General features: G+C 36.7%; 1 protein-coding gene across 4 annotated transcripts in view; it reads left to right on the top strand.

The window, feature by feature from the left end:
* Positions 1 to 21,046, top strand: part of ADGRL3 (adhesion G protein-coupled receptor L3) — an 888,015-nt gene that overhangs the window by 605,676 nt on the left and 261,293 nt on the right. For all 4 annotated transcript variants that reach the window (XM_033214560.1, XM_033214561.1, XM_033214562.1 and 1 more), the window contains one exon: positions 11,358 to 11,438. In XM_033214560.1, the coding sequence (XP_033070451.1) occupies positions 11,358 to 11,438 (81 nt within the window). The remainder of the gene's footprint in view (positions 1 to 11,357; positions 11,439 to 21,046) is intronic.

The following is a 21,046-nucleotide window of genomic DNA, read 5'->3' as shown; positions in this document are numbered from 1 at the left end:
AAGTGATTCATTTAATCCTACATTAAGTTGAAATAATGAAATGGAATGACAGTTTTAGAAATATTAAGATATCTGTTAAAGAAGAAAACATAAAACTATTAAATATGTTACAACTATGAAATGATATTTCTACTAAATCTAATACACAGTATCTTAAAATCAATCTAGCTCTGTACTGTTACTTTATAAATATTTTCACTTCTATGACAATTTTTACTTTTTATAGACAACTGTAATATAAATACCTAGTACCCCCAAATTATGCTAATAATGCCTCCTATTCTTTGAGTGTAAAGCTAAATTTTAACTTTTCCAAATTCCTTTGATTAATGCTACAGACATAAAAGTAGGATAAATCTGTCAAAAATGAACAATTTGCAAAAAGAATTCAAATTTCTCAGGTGACAGCATTTTAGCACACAGAGGGGAGTTGTCAAAATTTCACTACAGGCAGTTATATTCTATACAATGATACATTTTAAATTATCTTTAAAAGAATTAGGTGGTAAAACTCACTGTCATCATCCTGGGAGAATATCCATATTTTTTAATTTCTCATGTGCCAATCTGGTCTCTTTATACTTAGGTCATTCTGATCCCATTTTTATAAGCCTTGTAATACCTTTGCAAGGAACTTCCTGCATTCGGGTCTTTGGGGGCATATATTGATCTCAATCAGCTAACTGACATGCTGTCAAGTCCTACTGGGCCATCTTCCTGGCAGATCTTCTCACAGATCACTTGGATTGATGAAAAGGAAGAGGAGATTCTGAACTGATTATAAGGAAAATAAGAGTCTCCTTGTCTCTTTTCTTTATAAGAACAGTTAATTGGACACACATGTGTTTATAGATATTCTGCTAAAAACCTCCTTCTCTGATTCTTCATCAGTTTGCTTAACCTTATCATTATAGGTGTAAAGAACTCTGAACACTGGAGCTGTAATGGACATATTAAAAATTTTTCAGTCTTCTCTCAGCTAAGTTGAGCTACACTTAGTTTATTATGACTCTGGTATTGAAAGACCTCATTCTAATTCCCATATAGATCTGCCTTCTTTAAGGTCTACTGACTCAAGAGCTGATATGAAGAATGCCTATTGGCCATTATTTGAGAGTAATACATGATAAATAGCTTTTACTTTGAGATCTATATTATCATATTTCATCATTGATAACATTTTTTCAGTCAAATTCTGGCTACTACATTTTGTATCTTAGAGCCTTCCTTGCGGGGAGGGGTTGGGGAGAGGTGTTAGCATTTTGTTGCAATCCACCTATGAACTTTGTTTCCTGTGCCTTTTATTTTTTCATTATTTTATTTTATTTTGTTTTATTTTATTTTATTTTATTTTATTTTTTCGAGACGGAGTCTCATTCTGTCACCCAGGCTGGAGTGCAGTGGCGCGATCTCGGCTCGCTGCAACCTCCACCTCCCAGAATCAAGCAATTCTCCTGCCTCAGCCTCCCTAGTAGCAGGGACTACAGGCTCATGCCACCATGCCCGGCTAATTTTTTGTATTTTTAGTAGAGACGAGGTTTCACTGTGTTTTGATCTCCTGACCTCATGATCCGCCCTCCTTGGCCTCCCAAAGTGCTGGAATTACAGGCCTGAGCCACCGTGCCTGGTCTGTTGCCTGTGCCTTTAACATGCTTTCTTATTCTGCTTTTTGAGTTAGTGCTACTGAATGTTTTCTGATCTATCAGCAGGGAGGAAAAGAAAATTTACCACATTATGTTTTTCTTAGCATGCCAAGATAGGATTTAAAACAGAACTTTAAAAACATAAGCACAGCAGGCCAACTTCCTGAATCTGTCCTCTAGGGAACAAACTTTGTTGTGACTTCCCTGGTTTATGGTTTCGCTGTTTGCTTCTGTGGTTCTAGAGGCAAATTTTCTCCTGCTAGTTCTCCTTTGAAATAATTCTAATATTATTTTTCTAGCACCATAACCCTTTATCCTGAACACATAATTTCAATATTTTCTTTATACCAGCAACTATTTTCAGTTCTGTTAAATAGATGAATGATAGAAATATGGTGCCAATTAATCCAAGTTTTTCTTATTATAGTTTACTATAATGATACAATTGCCCCCTACCTAACAATTACGTTATTTTGGAAAAATAAAACTGAGAAAAGTACGTTAGGAGAGTATGTTTAAATAGCTACTTTACATAAGGGCATTGGGTTAAAATCACTATTTGGTGAATTGTTATATCCTTCATTTGGTAGAGACCTTTTTAAGAACTCCATGAATGTTTTCTGCTAGAAAATGGGTAGACTGAGAGTTAACATGGTTATCAAATTTGCAATACTTCTCAATTAAACAGAATTAGTTGTAGTGTGAATTTGTTTTAACTTTTGGAATTTTCCCAGAATTTCAATGTTTCTCTTGTTTATGATTTGGAATATAGCAATTTTAACATTTGCCTTACTTTTTTTTATGTCATTCATATGTGTTTTCACCAGGAATACATTGAGCTCTTACGATGTCTAAGACATTCTAGTAGGTCCTAGGATGACAGAGAACACATAGGAGCTGCAGTTGATACTTCCAACCCTCGTGGAGTTTTATATCCGATTCATCCTATTTAGTCATCACTGAATGTTTTCATTTAGGTTACTCTTCCAATAAAGGGAGGTTAGAAAAGGCAAAGGATGTTTTGGTTTCATTGTCTTTAAAAATATAGCGAATGTTAAAATATTTTAGAAATTCTAGAAGAATTTGTGGATAGCCAAGTTGTGTGTGTGTATGTTTGTGTGTATTTATATTTCTATATAAACAAAAGATATATAGTGTATATAAATAAAATATGTAAGTTATATTACACATATCTGCTAATATAAATAGCAAATATTTGTATGTAATACATACATTATAAACATATTTGCTATTAGTATTGTTTTATTTAATATACAATACCTGGAGCATACAAAATTATAAGTATTAAATAAATTTTCCTAACAGAATTTGAGTATAGAGCCAGTGTCATCATTTTTGTTTTCTTGAAATTTGTTATTTAGGCTGCATGTTGAAAAGGGTTAAATAATTGGTATTTTCTTTTAATATAAAGTTTTGACAGGTGAATTGATTTATAAGTAAAAATACAGATTCACGAAATTCATAAATTATGCCCTGTATCTACATTTTGGCATAAATAAAAAGTCACAGGAAATGCCTCATCTTTTTCTCTTTTTTCAAAAGTACTATATAATATGATGAATCATATTTTCAAATATCACAAGAGAATTGCGAGTATAAATGTGATAGATAATTTTGTCTTTTATAGTCACAGTGTCTGCTTTGGGTTTGTTCCTCTACCAGTCTTTCCTGAGTCACCCCAAAGAGATTTTACTTCTCAGTTATCAAGATTATTTTTGTCTTTCTTATAAACAAGAAGTAATAAAAAATAAGCATTTTTAAACACCTACTGTGAGTCACACCCATATGGATTGGGTTTCCTTTCCTTTAGAAAATGTATTTCTCAATTGAAATCAATCATTTAATATTTTTGATTATAAGTTTCAATAGTTAAGGGTTCACCAGTTTATTTTCAGTACTTAGTATCAATCACATAGTAGGCACACATTGCATATTGTCCAAATGAATAATTTAGTAATGAGGGAATCAGTGAAAGCTCATTCACATTTTTTTTCTCTTTTGCTGTTATTTGTGTTGAGGTGTTATTTTGCTCAATCTTTGCAAAAATTAATTGCTCTATTTTTATTTTAATTTTCTTTTTTTTAAATTTTTTTGTAGTAATGCTTGCTACAATAGATCTTTGAGACTTCATAGAATGTATTTTTTAGTGGTGCTTTCAAAATTAACATTTGTCATTTAACTGCCAAGTCTATTTTTCATGTTTATGAAAGAAAGAAAGGCATCTGTATAGTTTTATAAAATAGATTTCCCTATGTATCTGTGAGTAGTTGAAATTTATCATAAATTGAAAGCATTTCTCACTCCAGTGTGAGAGAAGTGAGACAGATTCTCTCAGATTGTTTTATATTGTTTTATAATCAGAAAAAGAAAGAGAAGTTAAACTAAAGGCAGGTAGCCCGGCACCTAAGAACCAGACCCAAAACCAAGGAACCAGACCTGAAACCAGGCCTGGGCCTGCCTGACCTAAGCCTGGTAGTTAAAGATCGACCCCTGACCTAACGGGTTATGTTATCTGTAGATTCTAGACATTGTATGGAAAGTCATTGTAAAAATCCCTGTCCTGTTCTGTTTTGTTCTGATTACCGGTGCATGCAGCCCCCAGTCACGTACCCCCTGCTTACTCTATCAATTACGACCCTCTCACACACACCCCCTTAGAGTTGTGAGCCCTTAGAAGGGACAGGAATTGCTCACTCCAGCAGCTCGGCTCTTGAAACAGGAGACTTGCCAATGCTCCCGGCTGAATAAACCTCTTCCTTCTTTAACTCAGTGTCTGGGGAGTTTTGTCTGCAGTTCATCCTGCTACAATGTAGTTTCAACACTAGGACCAAGTGATGTTCTGCAAGCTGAAAGATTTTCATCCCTTTCAGATTAGTTGATTTCTTCCTAAAAATTGCTATATTAAATTTCACACTAAATTCATTTTCAAAATGTATTTCTTAATTTGTAGGTATCATAATGGTATAAAGAAGCCCCTAGGCCGGGTGTGGTGGCTCATGCCTTTAATCCCAGCACTTTGGGAGGCCAAGGCGGGCAGATTAAGAGGACGGGAGTTCGAGACCAGCCTGACCAACATAGTGAAACCCTATCTCTACTAAAAATACAAAAATTAACTGGGCGTGGTGGTGTGTGTCTGTAGTCCCAGCTACTCGGGAGGCTGAGGCAGGAGAATGACATGAACCTGGGAGGTGAAGGTTGCAGTGAGCCCAGTTGTGCCACTGCACTCCAGCCTGGGCGACAGAGTGAGACTCAGTCTCAAAAAAAAAAAAAAAAAAAAAAAAAAAAAAAAAAAGAAGCCCCTGTGTTTTACAGATGCATTTTCAAATAATTTATAGATGAACTTATATGTCCTGGATTTGCTTCAGAATATTCTGGGATGGGGAAAGCATCATAGGAAGAAGATGAAACAATATAGCCCAGAATTGATTATTAAAGCTGGGTGATAAGCATGTACTTTTTTTTTTTTTTTTATGAGTACATATCTGAAGTTTTAATTCTTTCTTAGTCATCTTTTTGGCATGTGGGTCCTTGTCCCTTATCTCTCACTCCTATGATCTGTAGACATCCACTCAAAATGTTGCTCCTGTCCCCCATACACTGCCTCAATCTTTCACTGGACTACGACGTGCTCTTCCCTCAGATCTCAGCTTTCTCCAGGTACTGATTGTCCATTACTTACCTCAGTTAGGTGCCACTGCTATGCTCTTCTCTCTCTCCTCTATCAAGGTACATATCAGACTTTCCTGTAATTGCTTAGTCCTGCACCTAGACTGAAATCTCTCAGTAGAGGAATAGTGTTATCTTGTTCATATGGTATCCTTAATACCGACCACAGAGTGGGAGCGGGTGCCGAATGAAATACACAGATAAACACAAAGTTACCTGGCTTCAAATTACTCCATGTTTTCTGTGCAGCAAGTAATATCCACTAGGGAGAGGCCCATCAGTAACCTTTGCACCTCCATCAGTGACTTTATGTCCAGGATAAATCAAGCATGTAGTTGTTTCTCTGATACCTCATACTTTACTAAATTCACTGCAAATCTGTAGGATTATTAAGATGAAGGAGGAAAAAAAAAAGAAACCAGAATAAAAGGATAGATATCAAATTGACTTTACACAGTTTTTGGTTGATGATGACTTTTGATTGGTGTTTACATCATCTCCTGAGAGCCGACTTTACAAATGCAGATGGGTATAGTCAGAGTGGGACTTGAAGAAAAAAAAAAAAAAATTCAAGCTGTTATAATGCTAGGCATGTCCAATTTTCCATCAGCACAAACAACACATTGACCTATGTTTTGTTTTGTTTTGTTTCAGCAGTAGAGATTATTTCCAACAGGAAATCAGACTTTTTCTTTTTTTTTTTTTTTTTTTCTTTTGGAGGATCAGAGCTACTTTCAGAGTGTTTTAAAAACTTAGAAAAAATCCCAAATGCCATTTTTAAATGTAGTATGGTGTGGGTTCCCTCTTCCTCACGTGGACTTATTATTGTAGTAGAGCAGAAAGATGTAACTTACTGACATCCAAAATGTTATAAAAGCAAAATGACAATATTATTAAAAACCTCAGGAGTAAAAATGTGGCATCCATTTTATTGTCTTTAAAGAGCAGGACTGTCATATCTCTAGAGTAAAATAATCACGATCAACAGTTGAAAAATGTAAAGCAAACAACAACGACAAAAAAGGCATAAAATCTGCCTGGAGGACCATCAACTATTAAACTTGTCTACAGTACTATCTAGAAAATGGTGAAAAGTTGAGTTGAAAAATGGTATAACTGTAGAAATCAATGGGGATTTTATGCTAGTAAAATGTGGTTTTACTTTTAGAAGAAAGTTGTGGTTATTTTCCCAATTGCATATCTTCATGGTTTATTGATACCTTCTTTTATCCATTGGTCAGTGGTGACAGTATTAATATTTATATAAATATGCAAAGAATTTGAAATAAATGGGTTAGAGGAAAAGCATCTGATAGCAGCATATTTAGTTCTCTAAGTCTTACTTATTAAAATTAGGTTTGAGCCTTTGTTTGTGCATTTATCCTTTTAGAGTTTCTCATAAAAGTCAGATATTACCTCTTGTCATCTCTTAAACTCTGTAAGTGCTGTTCATGGAAATTAAATTAGGTCTTCCTTGAGCACCCTATTGAAAATTACTAACTGCTCGTCCCACTCTAGATACCCTTTAACCTAGGTTGCTCCCATTGTCCTTAGCATCTTGCACATATGATATAATTCATGTATTTATTATGTTTACTGCTTGCTTTCTTTTCACTCTACATAAGAATATGGACTCTCATTTATTATGGTGTTGTATATATGCCAAACACCTAGAAAGGCACCTGTGCCTCATGAATTAATGAACAAAAGAACAAACTTCTAGTAATAATAATAGCTAAAAATTAGTAAGTACTTTTCAGTGTACTAAGCACTGTTTTAATTACTACCTATGTATAAATTCATCTAATCTTCAGAACGCCTCTATGGGGTCAGTGCTGTTATAATCCTCATTAAACAAATGAGGAAACTAAGACTCATGGAAGTGAAGCAACTTGATAGTTACTTAACTAGTTGGGTTATATGATTAATAAGTGGCAAAATCTGGCTAACAACACAGACTTCCTGCTTCTGAAGCCATGATCTTACCCATTAAACGAAACTCCTCTAGTTTGTAAACCTAGCCTTATGGGGAAAAATGTACATATTTTCATAAATAAATAGCTCTCAATATTTTTAATGTCTCAACACACATGAAGCATTATGCCCCACACACCTTGAAAATAATGCCATTCTAAGTGAGGCTTGAGAAGTAAGAGGATGAGGATTATTGGCAGTTTTCTGCAGGCTAGCTGTAGCGCATCCACTTTCTAACCGGCCTCTGACATCACTCTTGACAACCACCATCTTGACTTGACTTTTGAAAAAGTCTCCAACTTCTCAAGATGTCAGTTTTCTCAGTCTAAAAGGTGGATTCTGGAATATAAGCTATCAAATGTCTTTCTCTGTCCTAGTTCCATAGTTCTATAAAGTATTTCTATGCTCAGATGTACAGGGAAAATATTGACAGTAGAAAGAGAGAAGAGCATTTTCCTCTACCAAATGCTGGTCAAGTCCTTTTTCTATTTGAACTTTAGTAGAAATTGCACAGGGTTTCTCAATAAAATAGAAATTAAATGAAAGTTGAAAAAGAGATTGAAGATAGAAAAATAAAGGTTTTTCCAGAGTCCATAACGGCCTTTTGATTTTTGCTACAACACTGGGCTTTATTGAGCAGACCCTTGAAATTTTTACTTATCTGGCATACCTGACAGTGGAGAGTCCGCGTTTTCATTTCAGAACAAAAGTTTTTTTGTGTGTGTTTCTCTGTTCGTTAGATCATTTTTCTCCTTCTACCCTCTCAATGAGGACATAATTTCTGGCTCAAATTCTCTGATTTATCTTTCTATACTCAGAGAGATTGGTCCTTTCCCAGATTTTACAGTCATCATAATATTAATCATTTCAAAATCTGGTCAAAGCTGACTTAACTATACTATCACCTTATAAACAAACAGCAGCAACAACAACAACAACAAAAAAACCCTCAAAATGTCTCCATGTCATTGGGACCTTTATATCCTGTTATCGAAAAGTAAGATAGTACAGCCTCTTTGGAAATCAGTCTGACAGTTTCTCAGAAGTTTACATATAACATTACCATATGACACAGTGATCCACTCATGGGAATATATCCAAGAAAAATGCACATAAAAATTTGCACATGAGGGCTCAAAGCAGCATTGTTCACAATAATCAAGAAGTGGAAATGATTCTAAATGTTAATCAATTGATGTATGGATAAATTAAATGTAGTATGTCTATGCAATAGACTATTATTTAGGAAAAAGAAGTAAAGTACTGCTTTGTGCTACAACAGTGGATGAGCTTCTTTGAATTATGTTGAGTAAAAGAAGCTGATCACAAAATATACAAACATATACTTTATAATTTCATTTATATGAAAAGTCCAGAATAGGCAAATCTACAGAGACAGAAGGTAGATGAGTGGCTGCCTAGAGCTGAGATGGCTTGGGAGGAAATGAGGAGTGAGTGCTAATGAACTTTGGATTTCTTTTGGTTTTGATGAAAATGTTCTAAAATTGGTCGTGGTGTTTGCATAACTATGAATATATTAAAAACTGTCAGGCCGGGCGCGGTGGCTCAAGCCTGTAATCCCAGCACTTTGGGAGGCCGAGACGGGCAGATCACGAGGTCAGGAGATCGAGACCATCCTGGCAAACAGGGTGAAACCCCGTCTCTACTAAAAAATACAAAAAACTAGCCGGGCGAGGTGGCGGGCGCCTGTAGTCCCAGCTACTTAGGAGACTGAGGCAGGAGAATGGCGGAACCTGGGAGGCGGAGCTTGCAGTGAGCTGAGATCCGGCCACTGCACTCCAGCCTGGGCGAAAGAGCGAGACTCCGTCTCAAAAAAAAAAAAAAAAGATTGAATTGTATACCTTAAATGGGTGCTTGTGGTATGTAAATTATGCTTAGTTAAGATACATATATGAATGTATGTGTGTCTATATGATATATATATATATATAAAATCTCCATGCAAATGTATCATTTTTCCTAGAGTAAATATAATCAAAACTAATTTGCAAGCTACCTTCCCTTTTCTCTATTGCCACTATTCTTTGGTTTAAAAATGCTCGTATTTTAACAAAGTACATAGTGATGGGGGTTGGATGAAAGGAGATTAGGTATGTGTGAACGTGTTTTGTAGTTACTGTCTTAGGTGATGAAAGCTATGTTCCGGTATTAAACAGAAAATCATTATTATTCTATATGCTAAGGTTATTTTGAGCCAATATAAAGAAAGCAATGTATTATTTGCATTTACAAGATCTACAAAGTTTCAAACCAATCTATATGTAATGACACAGGGCCTGAAGAATAGAAATGTCTTTGCAACCAATATGTTACATAGGTCAAGAGGTGGTTTTATAATTAAGATTATCTGACGTTCTTAATAAACTGTATTGAACATGGACTGCTAACAGTACACAATTGGTGTCTTATTCTTTTTATAATAATGTTTTTAGTATTCCACTGAAACATGGCCAGTGAATGTGCAATATTCTTAGTTACCATTATGAGGGACTCTGTGTATTACAGGCTCTCCACTGTCTCTGCTGTTAGCCGGAAAAATGCTGGGAGCAATGGCAGCTACTATCAACAGGGAGCCATATTAATTATTTGAAATGTGCCTCATAAGAGGAGTCAGCAGAGTTTATTACAAGTCGAATATTACTTGAAATGGGAAGGTTACTCCAACTGTTACCATAATCTATGTATCATTAACTTTCCTTGTTTAGGAAAAGAGATTAACAACACTGTAAATTGCTATAGTAGATGTGTGAAATATATAACTGCATATTCCCATTGTAGAAAGAAAGTAGTGGGTCCTCCACTCCCACTCAAACCTTCTGTATATAAAGTAGCTTTAGAAATTGAACTGACTCTATAATTATGCTTTCTTGCCTCAAAATCCTAATTGCTTATTATTATCAATATACAAACTATGACTACTTTGAGAATTAGAGAATTCTTTTACATTTAAGCTAACAATTTTTCAAATCAGCATCTTAACCTTAAAATTCACTTTAATGCTTTCATCTCATGAAATAGAAAGTGTATTACAAATTTGTGTGTTAACTAATAAAATGTTTTGCAAGGAACACAGAATTAATCCCTTTTAAATTGTGGTTGTCTTTTTTTATTAAGTACAGATAGGAACACTCTTTTATTCAAGTAGTGGAAGTGAATCTTAAAGGTAAAATATAAATTAATCATAATTGTAAAGTGATCTAAATAAATGTTTCTCAAAGTGTTATTTGTACATTGGGTGCAAGTCTCCAGACTGTTTATTACTGATCTTCATTGAGGTAGGTGCAGAAATTGAGAGAGTTTAGAAATATTTACAGCAGGCTGGGCGCAGTGGCTGAAGCCTGTAATCCCAGCACTTTGGGAGGCAAAGGCAGGTGGATCACGAGGTCAGGAGTTCAAGACCAGCCTGGCCAACATGATGAAATCCCATCTCTACTACAAAAAAAAAAAAAAAAAAAAATTATCTGGGCGTGGTGGCATGCATCTGTAATCCCAGCTACTCAAGAAGCTGAGGCAGGAGAATTGCTTGAACCCGGGAGGAGGTTGCAGTGAGCTGAGATCACGCCACTGCACTCCAGCCTGGGCAACAGAGCTAGATTCCGTCTCAAAATAAATAGACAAATAAATAAATAAATAAATAAGAAAGAAATACTTACAGCAAATAAATATGCCACTTAATATTTATTTATTCTAACAACAAAAAAAAAGGACTTTTGTTTTATATGTCTTTGCTTTGAGTTTTTTTTTTCTTATAACTCATTTTTATTGTGTTTTTAAAGTTATCACTCCATAACACATTTGTAATTTCACAACAACAAAAAAAGAAGAAACATAACTCAGATTGTTGGAGAAGCACTGCTTTAATTGGGTGATGTTTGGATGACACATTGTTTTTATGTTTGGGCAGATATGTCTACACTCTTTAATGTAGGCTATTAATTGAGTTTGGAGTAAGATAATGTGATATAAAAACAATTTATAAAGGGAAAAGACATACGAATGATGTCTTCTTAACAATTTTTTTTGGGTCTACAGGGCAGGCACATCATGGACAAGTTTCATACATTTCTCCACCAATTCATCTTGACTCTGAGGTAGAAAGACCCTCTGTTAAAGGTGAGTTTTTCTTTATTTAAAGAAAAAGTAACTCTGCTCATTCTTTGATGAAAGCAATGATGGTTGCACACATGTATTTTGTAATACAGTGCCTGTTCAAAAAGCAGGGATAAAATGAAGTATACGAGTAATCTGGAAATAAAACAAGTCTCATTTATAAACAAAAATGTGAAATATTTCTCTGAGAAATGTTTGTAAACCAAAATACAGTGGCTTCAATAAATGAGTATTCATAGTGATTCAACTAGTGGAGGACTAGTTGAATACCAATTTAGATTTAGAAATTACCAGATAACCATAACTTTTTTACTGGGACCTTCTTTTTCTACTATTCTAATTTTTTTTACATTAAGATGTCTTAATCTAAATCATATTGATAGATTTTTTCCCCTGAAAAGTAATATTTTATTATTCTTAAGTCATTTTATATTAACATCATTTAGTTTTTAAAATATATGTTAAAATTATGTATTTTTAAATTGATGCTACCTGTTTCAGTTAAAGATTTTTGTAAATAGTCATACAAAATAAAAATTAAAAGTAACATTTACTGCATCATAATCTAAATACAAATTTAATCCTCCAGCTTTTAAATAAATATTTATCAATGATTTTCAAAATGTTTCTTGTTCTCAAAGCTGATATGTGGACATGCCTTTTAATTTTATAAATACCAAATATTCCAAGTTTAACTTTTTGGTTTTAAGTAATGCAGTATATTTTCTCATGTTTTCAACAGTATTAATTACTTAATAAATTAAAACTCATTAGGTCTGACATTTCTGAACATGTGTTCTGTATAGGCTATTTCCTCTCCTGAGAATCTCTTATCCCTTTTTGTCTAATTGATAGGTTTCCACCAACGTTTCAAGGCCCTCCTCTGTATTAGTTTCTCTATTAAGTTTTCCCTGACTGTGTGATAGGGTGGACATATGTGCATGTGTCAGTTTTCCAAATGCCCCCTGTGCTTGCCTCAGTTATTACACACCTAAGACACTGGATTTTATTTTGTGGCATACATGTTCCTTTCCCTTATCTGTATGCTCTGTGAGGGCACAGAGTGTCTTATTTATTATTTTTCCCTGAGCCATCGGGTCTGTGCTTGACACATAATGGAAACTCACTCAATGATTTCTAAGGTACTGACAGTGAAGGTGACAGCATAGATCCTGAAGGATGCATCTGTGCTTTATTAGAGAAAAAGAGAGGAGAAATGATAAGCGAATCCCATGAAAAGGAAGAAAAATGAGACAAAACATAAATATGTGAAGGTATTTTTAAGGAAATGTGCTGGATGCACAGTAAAAGGAGAGCAGTTCTGGAGGAAAAGACTAGAGAGATGTCACAAGGCAGACTGTGATGGATTCTGTATCCCATACCAAGGAGTTTGTGTTTTTATCCTGGATAAAAACATGAAATATTTTAAATTATTTTTCCCCAGGTTAGTTGGGTGTTACATCGTAACATTATCAGTTCTAGATATGAGAAACATATTTCTGATGTTAGTGTAGGTGATGAACTGATTGGAGAAGAGATTGGCAGAAGGGGGCTTTTCAGCAGTTCAGATAAAAGATGATGGGGAAATCAGGAGTGTGTCCTGGCAATGTGAGGATCTGATAAGTATTTTGAAGAGACATGACATTTCAATGAATAGATACAGGGAAAGGGGCAGAAATGCCTCTGAGGTTTCTATATTGATTAACTGCTTGGATGCTACTGTGGTTTGAATGTTTGTATCCCTGCCAAAATTCATATGGAAATGTAATCCTCAGTACAACTGTATTAGTATTAAGAGGTAGACCTTTAGGAGATGATTGTGCCATGAAGGTGCTGCCCTAATGAATGGATTAATGACCTTATAAGAGGACTGGAAGAAGCTAGGTAGGTCCTTTTTGCTCTTATGCGTTTTGCCATGTGAGGACACAGCAGGAAACAGAGAGCAGCCCTCACCAGACACTAAATCTGCCAGCCCCTGATCATGGGCTTCTCAGCCTCCAGAACTGTGAGAAAATAAATTTCCATTCTTTATAAATTATCCCATCTCAGGTATTTTGTTATAGCATCACAAGCGGACTGAGCTGGATGCTTATGACATGATTGCTCATCATGAGAAATAGATATGAATTATAAATCAATGCATTGCTTTAGACGACACATTAATCCATAGTAGAATGTTCCTACTAAACTTGAAAGATAGAGTCCTACTAACAGAGGTTGGTGACTTCAGTAGAATTCAGTTCCTCATGCATGATCCCAATATGATTTGAGAACGAGTACTACTTTAGGTTCATGGATAAGACAGTATAATGATCGACTCCAAAACTTAGTGACTTAAGAAATATTTATTATAGGCCGGGCGCGGTGGCTCAAGCCTGTAATCCCAGCACTTTGGGAGGCCGAGGCGGGCGGATCACGAGGTCAGGAGATCGAGACCCTCCTGGCTAACACGGTGAAACCCCGTCTCTACTAAAAAATACAAAAAAAAAAAAAACTAGCCGGGCGCAGTGGCGGGCGCCTGTAGTCCCAGCTACTCGGAGGCTGAGGCGGGAGAATGGCGGGAACCCGGGAGGCGGAGCTTGCAGTGAGCCGAGATCGCGCCACTGCACTCCAGCCTGGGCGACACAGCGAGACTCCGTCTCAAAAAAAAAAAAAAAAAAAAAGAAATATTTATTATAGTTTTGAGAGTTAGTTGATGTCTACTGACTTAGCTGAGGCTGAATGTTTTATAGTTAACAGGCTGGTTGGTTTTGCAGAGGAGGGGACTCACTCATGTTTTTGAAAATTGCCCTGATGTCTCTAGGGTGATGGTCACAGGTCTCTCTCTTCATTCAGCATGTTACTGTCATGTTTGCTAATGTCCCATTAGCCAAAGCAAGTCACATAGCAACTACAATTTAGGAGAGCAGAAATAGATTATGTCCCTTGACTGAGGAGCCACACTTCAAAGGACCATGAATGTAAGAAGAAGAGGAATTAGAACAATTTATAAAGTACTATAGGTAGTCATATAAAAAATAAAATCAATGTAAAATCAAACAAGACAAAAAACTGACTGATAAAGGGATTTGGAAGCTAATAAATGGCCAGGTGCAGTGGCTCCCATTTGTAGTTCCAAGTGATGGTGGTGGTGACCTGTCTGGAGCAGCCGCTGAGGGGATGCCAGCTGCAGCAGGGGAGGCACCACTAGGGCTGCATGCTCTGCTGAGCACGCAGGGGCCAGGAACAGGTGCCCCCTACCGAGTTAAAGGGACAGGAACCCTGCACTCCTAGGTGCAGCCTCGGCTTCCTAGCGGGCAGCTCTGGACCCAGCCATCCCTGAGTTCTCAGGGACCCAGGAAGCCCCCACTGCCACTGCAGGCTCAGAAGTGACTGATCCTGCTCCTTGTCCTCTCCCTGCTCCTGGTGCCTGCCCCAATTTCAGAGCAAAGGTGAAGCCGAGCATGGTCACTGTTGCATCCCGACTGGGTGTGCATGTGCTTGGGGTGGTGCTGACATCCCAGCCCCCCTCCACCACCTCAACCCTCTCTGAAACTTTGAACACCGACAAGCTCAGCGATGGAAGCCCAGGTTCAAGGGGCTGAGGGTAGCTTGGCACAGGCCTGCAGACCTCCCTAGGCATGAAAAGCCTGGGCACCATGGATGGCATGTTGAAGGCAGGAGGCAGACAGGTTCTTGGGCTGAAAGGACTGGGTCCCCAGTTTAAACCCCACTTGCAAGGAAGGGAAATTTAAACCCCACTTTCAAGGAAGGGATGGCCTGAAGCCTGGGCGCTGGACTGCCAGTTGTGGGTGGAATCTGTGACCTGGAGTAAGAACTTATGGTCCTTTTTCTCAAGCCCTCCCATGGCTGCCCATGGACCAGTTGGCATGCACTTCCACCCTTCTGAGCCCATAAAAACCCCAGACTCAGCCATACTTGAACAGATGTTGGGATGACCTGCCTGTAGAAGGGAGTTGCCCACTAACAGTCTCCTCTCTACTGAGAGCTGAACACTCATCAGGATGACCTGCCTGTGGAGAGAAGCTACCTACTTTGGGTCTCCTGAGAGCCATTCTGTCCCTCAGTGAAGCTCCTGTCCACCTTGCTCACTGTATTAGTTTATTCTCACTCTGCTAATAAAGACAAACCTGAGACTGAGTAATTTATAAAGGAAAGGAGGTTTAATGGACTCACAGTTCCACATGGCTAGGGAGGGCTCGCAATCATGGCAGAAGGTGAAAGGCATATCGTATGTGCTGGCAGACAAGAGACAATGAAAGAGCCAAGATCAGGTGCAGAGGCTCACACCTGTAATCCCAGCACTTTGGGAGGCTGAGGTGGGTGGATCACGAGGTCAGGAGATCAAGGCCATCCTGGCTAATGTGGTGAAACTCCATCTCTAATAAAAATACAAAAAAATTAGCCAGGCGTGGTGGCAGGTGCCTGTAGTCCCAGCTTCTTGGGAGGCTGAAGCAGAAGAATGGCATGAACCCAGGAGGCGGAGCTTGCAGTGAGCCAAGATCATGCCACTGTACTCCAGCCTGGGCAACAGAGCGAGACTCCATCACAAAAAAAAAAAAAAAAAAGAGCCAAACAAAAAGGAAAACTCCTTATAAAATCATCAGATCTCATGCGACTTGTTCACTACCATGAGAAAAACATGGGGGAAACTGCACCCATGATTCAGTTATCTCCCACCAGGTCCTTCCCACAACACATGAGAATTATGACAGCTACAAGATGAGATTTGGGTGGAGATGCAGCCAACTAATCACGCCTTTCCAACAGTTCCCCAAAGTCTTAATTCATTGTAGCATTAACTCAAAAGTCCACAGTCCAAACTGTCATCTGAGACAAGGCAAGTCCCTTCTGCCTATGAGGCTGTAAGCTCAAAAACAAGTTAGTTACTTACTAGATATAATGGGGATAGAGGCACTAGATAAGTACAGCCATTCCAAATGAAAGAAATTGGCCAAAATGAAGGGGTTACAATCCCCATGCAGGTCCAAAATTCAATTGGGTAGTCATTACACCTTAAAGTTCCAAAATGATCTCCTTTGCCTCCATGTCTCACATCCGGGTCACACTGATGCAAGATACAAGTTCCCATGGTCTTAGGCAGCTCCACCCTATGACTTTGCAGGGCACAGCCCTTCATGAGCTAGTATTGACCATCTGCAGCTTTTCCAGGTGCATGGTGCAAGCCATCAGTTGACCTACCATTCTGTGGACTGGAGGACATCTCTGTGGAGCTGTAACACAAACAGGGCTGAAGGGGGATGGTGCTAAAATATTCATAAGAAATCTCACCCCATGATTCAGTCATCTCCCACTCGTCCCCACCTCCAGCATTAGGGATTACAATTTGATAGGAGATTTTGGCAAGGACCCAGATCCCAATCATATCAACCATAATCCAACAGTCATTTCTGCTTGGTATCTACCTCAAATTGTGCTCTCTAGTTTAAAATGGTTGTCCTGATAGATTCTACTTCTTATTCGATTTAGGAGGTACATGCTATACCAGAGAAATGATATACATTTCTCTGCTTGCACAGATTAGAGACTCTTCTAAATTGTTCTGTGATTAATTGTTCAATCCAATTGCAGTTATAATCACTAGCTCATGTGACCCTGACCTGCAATTTTCAAAATAAAAATAAGATTGATTAGACAAATAAAGAAGAGATTTGTACAAATTACCAAAGTAACAATGCAAAAACTCGTATTCATTTATCTTAAGACTGTCTTATATTTAAACACAAATATTGGAAATGGGATAGAGTTGGTATAATAATATCGTTAGCTTGGAGCTATAAAATATTTCCTTTCAACTATAACCCCTCACCTCTATTTATCATTTAAAAGTATATTGTACATTATTGTTGATATTTATATGCAGTCAAATTATACGTGCAAAATGTACATACATCTCTATAACTATCTGCTCATCTGTTGACAAGGGACATGGGAGAGAGACGAGGTGGAGAGCGAGTTTCTCTTGAATGTTATGGATTTTTATTTGAATTTATATAATCTGACAAATTAAGTTCTTTAAGTAATTGAAATTCTATCTCCAGTAATTTTTTTGTGAGATTATATAGCAATATCCTTTGAATTGCCTATAAACTAACACCAGTTAACCATCTTACCTTTTTTTCTTCTGTTTTTCTGCTGTAATTTCATACGTATTGAAAATATGAGCAACATTTCTAGGTGTTCCCCTTACTCCATTCACCCATGACTCTCTATATCTTTTTCTTTCTCTTCCTGAAGCAATTTCACCAGTCTACATATATGTTAATGCTTCAGGAATTATTGCTTCATGTATTAATTCCTTTTATAGTTTATGGACTTGGCTATATTCCTATAGGAAAATCGTACTTAATTTTCTGTTATTCATCAATCTAGCAATATGAAACAAAAACATTTAAAATATATTAACATAGTTATAAATATTAGCAGAGGAAACTCAACCTAACAATATGAATTCAATCTAAAAATAACACAGAATGCTTCAGATACTATGCCATTTTATTCTTTTGTCATATGAAATATCTTGGATTACTTGATATTTACTTTTTGAAATAGTGATTGTGCTTTGAGAGTTTGAGATAATAAAGTAATTATTGGTAACTTTGAAATTGTGTTTTAAAACTCTATTTTGAAAAGTATATATATATATGGAGAGAGAGAGAGAGAGAGAGAGAGAGAGAGAGAGATAATCACATTCTGACCCCCTTCTGCCCTCTCACCTGTGAATCGTTTTAGTTTTAATCCATGGGTCACCATTCTGCCTCCTTTCAATTCCCTTGATTTATTCCACTTTCACTCTCACATTTTTAGGGAAAAAGTATTTTGTGTTATTATTACATTTGTTTACCATCGTCACAGTGTGTTTCTTTTCTGATAGTGTTCATTTGAATTATGTTTAACCTGCTCTTAATGATCAAAAGGAAAATACAGTAACAAGTTACTCAAAATACCTTTGAGTAAAATGTTGTACTCTCTGCAGTTGCAAAATAGCCACTGAATTTATATACTAATGAGCAAATTTGAGAGATTCTGTTCTTTAAATCTAATGTGATAGTACATGGCATTTGGTCCCATAATTTATGGCTGTGATGGCTTTATGTGCATTCTTCAATTTACAGATTTTATTACTGAATAGGGGTGTAAATTCCAGTAGTTTACTGGTACATTAAAGTCACAATACATTACAAGGTAATTAACCAGAGCTGCCACTATAAATAGAAAAAATAGTCACAGCCTTCACTATAAACTACTTAATAAAAATAAGGTTCTGAATCAGCATTCACCATTATAGTAATTTTTCTTGCCATACGTCTCATTAATCAGGACTTTTTAAAAAAGCTTCATCTCAAAGCACTATTATTTTTAAAACTTTCATTATTAGAACAAGTTTGTTATAATTTTGTAGTTAATCTAATGAGATTGATTATATATTTCTGTATGTAAGTAAGCTGTGCATGCTTTTAAGGCATATTTCCCAGTTTTACTAAAGTGGAAATGAAAGAAATACTACTTTGGTGATTTCATGGCAGATTTGTAAATAAGTACATGAGAGTTCTTAGCAGGACTCATTGAAAGTCGGAGTTCTGAAGGTCATATGGTCCCACCAACTCTCCATTCTCCCAACCGTTCTTTTGCCTCCTAACTACTCATGTGTAAAATGCCCTACACCAGAATCATGTCTTAATATATTACAGACAGAGTCACTCAATGAAGATGATTGGGTGGGAATTTGTGTTAAAGGTAAATCAGAATCCTAAGGAGAGGCATATATTATTTGAGGTTTACATATACCAGTTGGGACACACCCTTCAGTTGAGATTTTGTTGTTTTTATGTTGGGTTTGTCTGTTTCATTGTTTTCCTGTACAGTTTGGTGACAGCCTTAGCAGTCCATTATAAAATCCATTACAGAAATCCATTACAGTATCACTAACATTGAAGTTAGACAAATTACTGTCACTTACAAAAACAACAAAAAAAGACAGTAACTTCTAAAAAATGCCCTCCTAATGTCATGCTAATGATGATATTTTGAATATTTTGCTATATAAAAAAATTGACAATTATTGAATATATTCCACCTTCCAATATAGTGAACTACTTTTTATTTATTTATTTACTCATTTATTTTTGAGACAGAGTTTTGCTCTTGTTGCCCAGGCTGGAGAGCAGTGGCTTGATCTCAGCTCACCACAACCTCCACCTCACTGGTTCAAGAGATTCTCCTGCCTCAGCCCCCCGAGTAGCTGGGATTACAGGCATGCACCACCATGCCTGACTAATTACTACTTTTTATAAATCTAGTGAATTTTGTAGAGTTTTTCTATAAGTAGGGTCTTAATAAGGAGTCTAATGTTGGATATTAATTGATATATTTGCTAACTGTTGACAGTTACAATGTATACTCTGAGACAAAGCTAATTTTTCACATTTGAAAAGTTACAATTATTTTTAGCTTTTTTTCCTCAAATAAACCAAGTAATGTAAACAGAGTTCAACTGACACATAATCAATGAACTAGAGTAATGCAAGGCATTAAGTTTCATGTGCAAATTAAATTATATTCAGCAAATCCACTCATTGAAAATATTTTTTAAAGTTCAAAATAAGCAGATGATCCTGCCTAGTGCATCTATATTAGAAATAGGCTGTAGCCAAAGATTTACTATCACAAATTAGAGACATTAACACATGCTATTATCTAGTGAAGTATAAAAACAGTTGAAATTGACTAAAATAAAATAGGAATGTCACATCTGGCATTCTCCTAGAAGAATCTGCAGGCCTGTTCTCTAATATTCCATGATGATGCTTTTCTAATTTATCTGATTAGCAGACATTACAGGGGGAGGGAACATAAATTCCCTAGTTTTACCTACTCTTATCTCAATAGAATAAAAATGAAACTTGCATATCACAGAGTTCTTTGATTGCATTAAATTAAATCCCTTTTCCTATGTTCCTACACTTGTAAAGCCAAACATTTGTATTATTATTTAAAGTACACTGTCAGGCCGGGCGCGGTGGCTCAAGCCTGTAATCCCAGCACTTTGGGAGGCCGAGACGGGCGTATCACGAGGTCAGGAGATCAAGGCCATCCTGGCGAACACGGTGAAACCCCGTCTCTACTAAAAAAAATACCGAAAACTAGCCGGGCGAGGTGGCAGGCGCCTGTAGTCCCAGCTACTCGGGTGGCTGAGGCAGGAGAATGGCGTGAACCCGGGAGGCGGAGCTTGCAGTGAGCCGAGATCGCGCCACTGCACTCCAGCCTGGGCGACAGAGCGAGACTCCGTCTCAAAAAAAAAAAAAAAAAGTACATTGCCAACACCTAGAAGACAACACCTAGAAGATATAGGCAGAGAGTATAGCTTGTTATTATTAATGGTAAAGACAATTCCCATTTATTAAGTATGTACCTTGTATCAAACACAGAAAAAAAATATTTCATACACATTGTCTCAATTAGTCTTACAAAGATCCTATTACTTTTTTATTCAGATTTAATGATCATAATTATCATATCTCTAGGTTCTTGCATGATACCATGATACTCTATAATACTAATGGAATGTGTTGATTTTAATTAAAATTATA

This window comes from Trachypithecus francoisi, unplaced genomic scaffold (assembly GCF_009764315.1).
Source record: "Trachypithecus francoisi isolate TF-2019V2 unplaced genomic scaffold, Tfra_2.0 Lachesis_group1, whole genome shotgun sequence".
In the NCBI taxonomy this organism is placed as follows: Eukaryota; Metazoa; Chordata; class Mammalia; order Primates; family Cercopithecidae; genus Trachypithecus; species Trachypithecus francoisi.
Note: the sequence above shows the minus strand (reverse complement) of the source record. Positions and strands in the feature narration are given on the sequence as shown.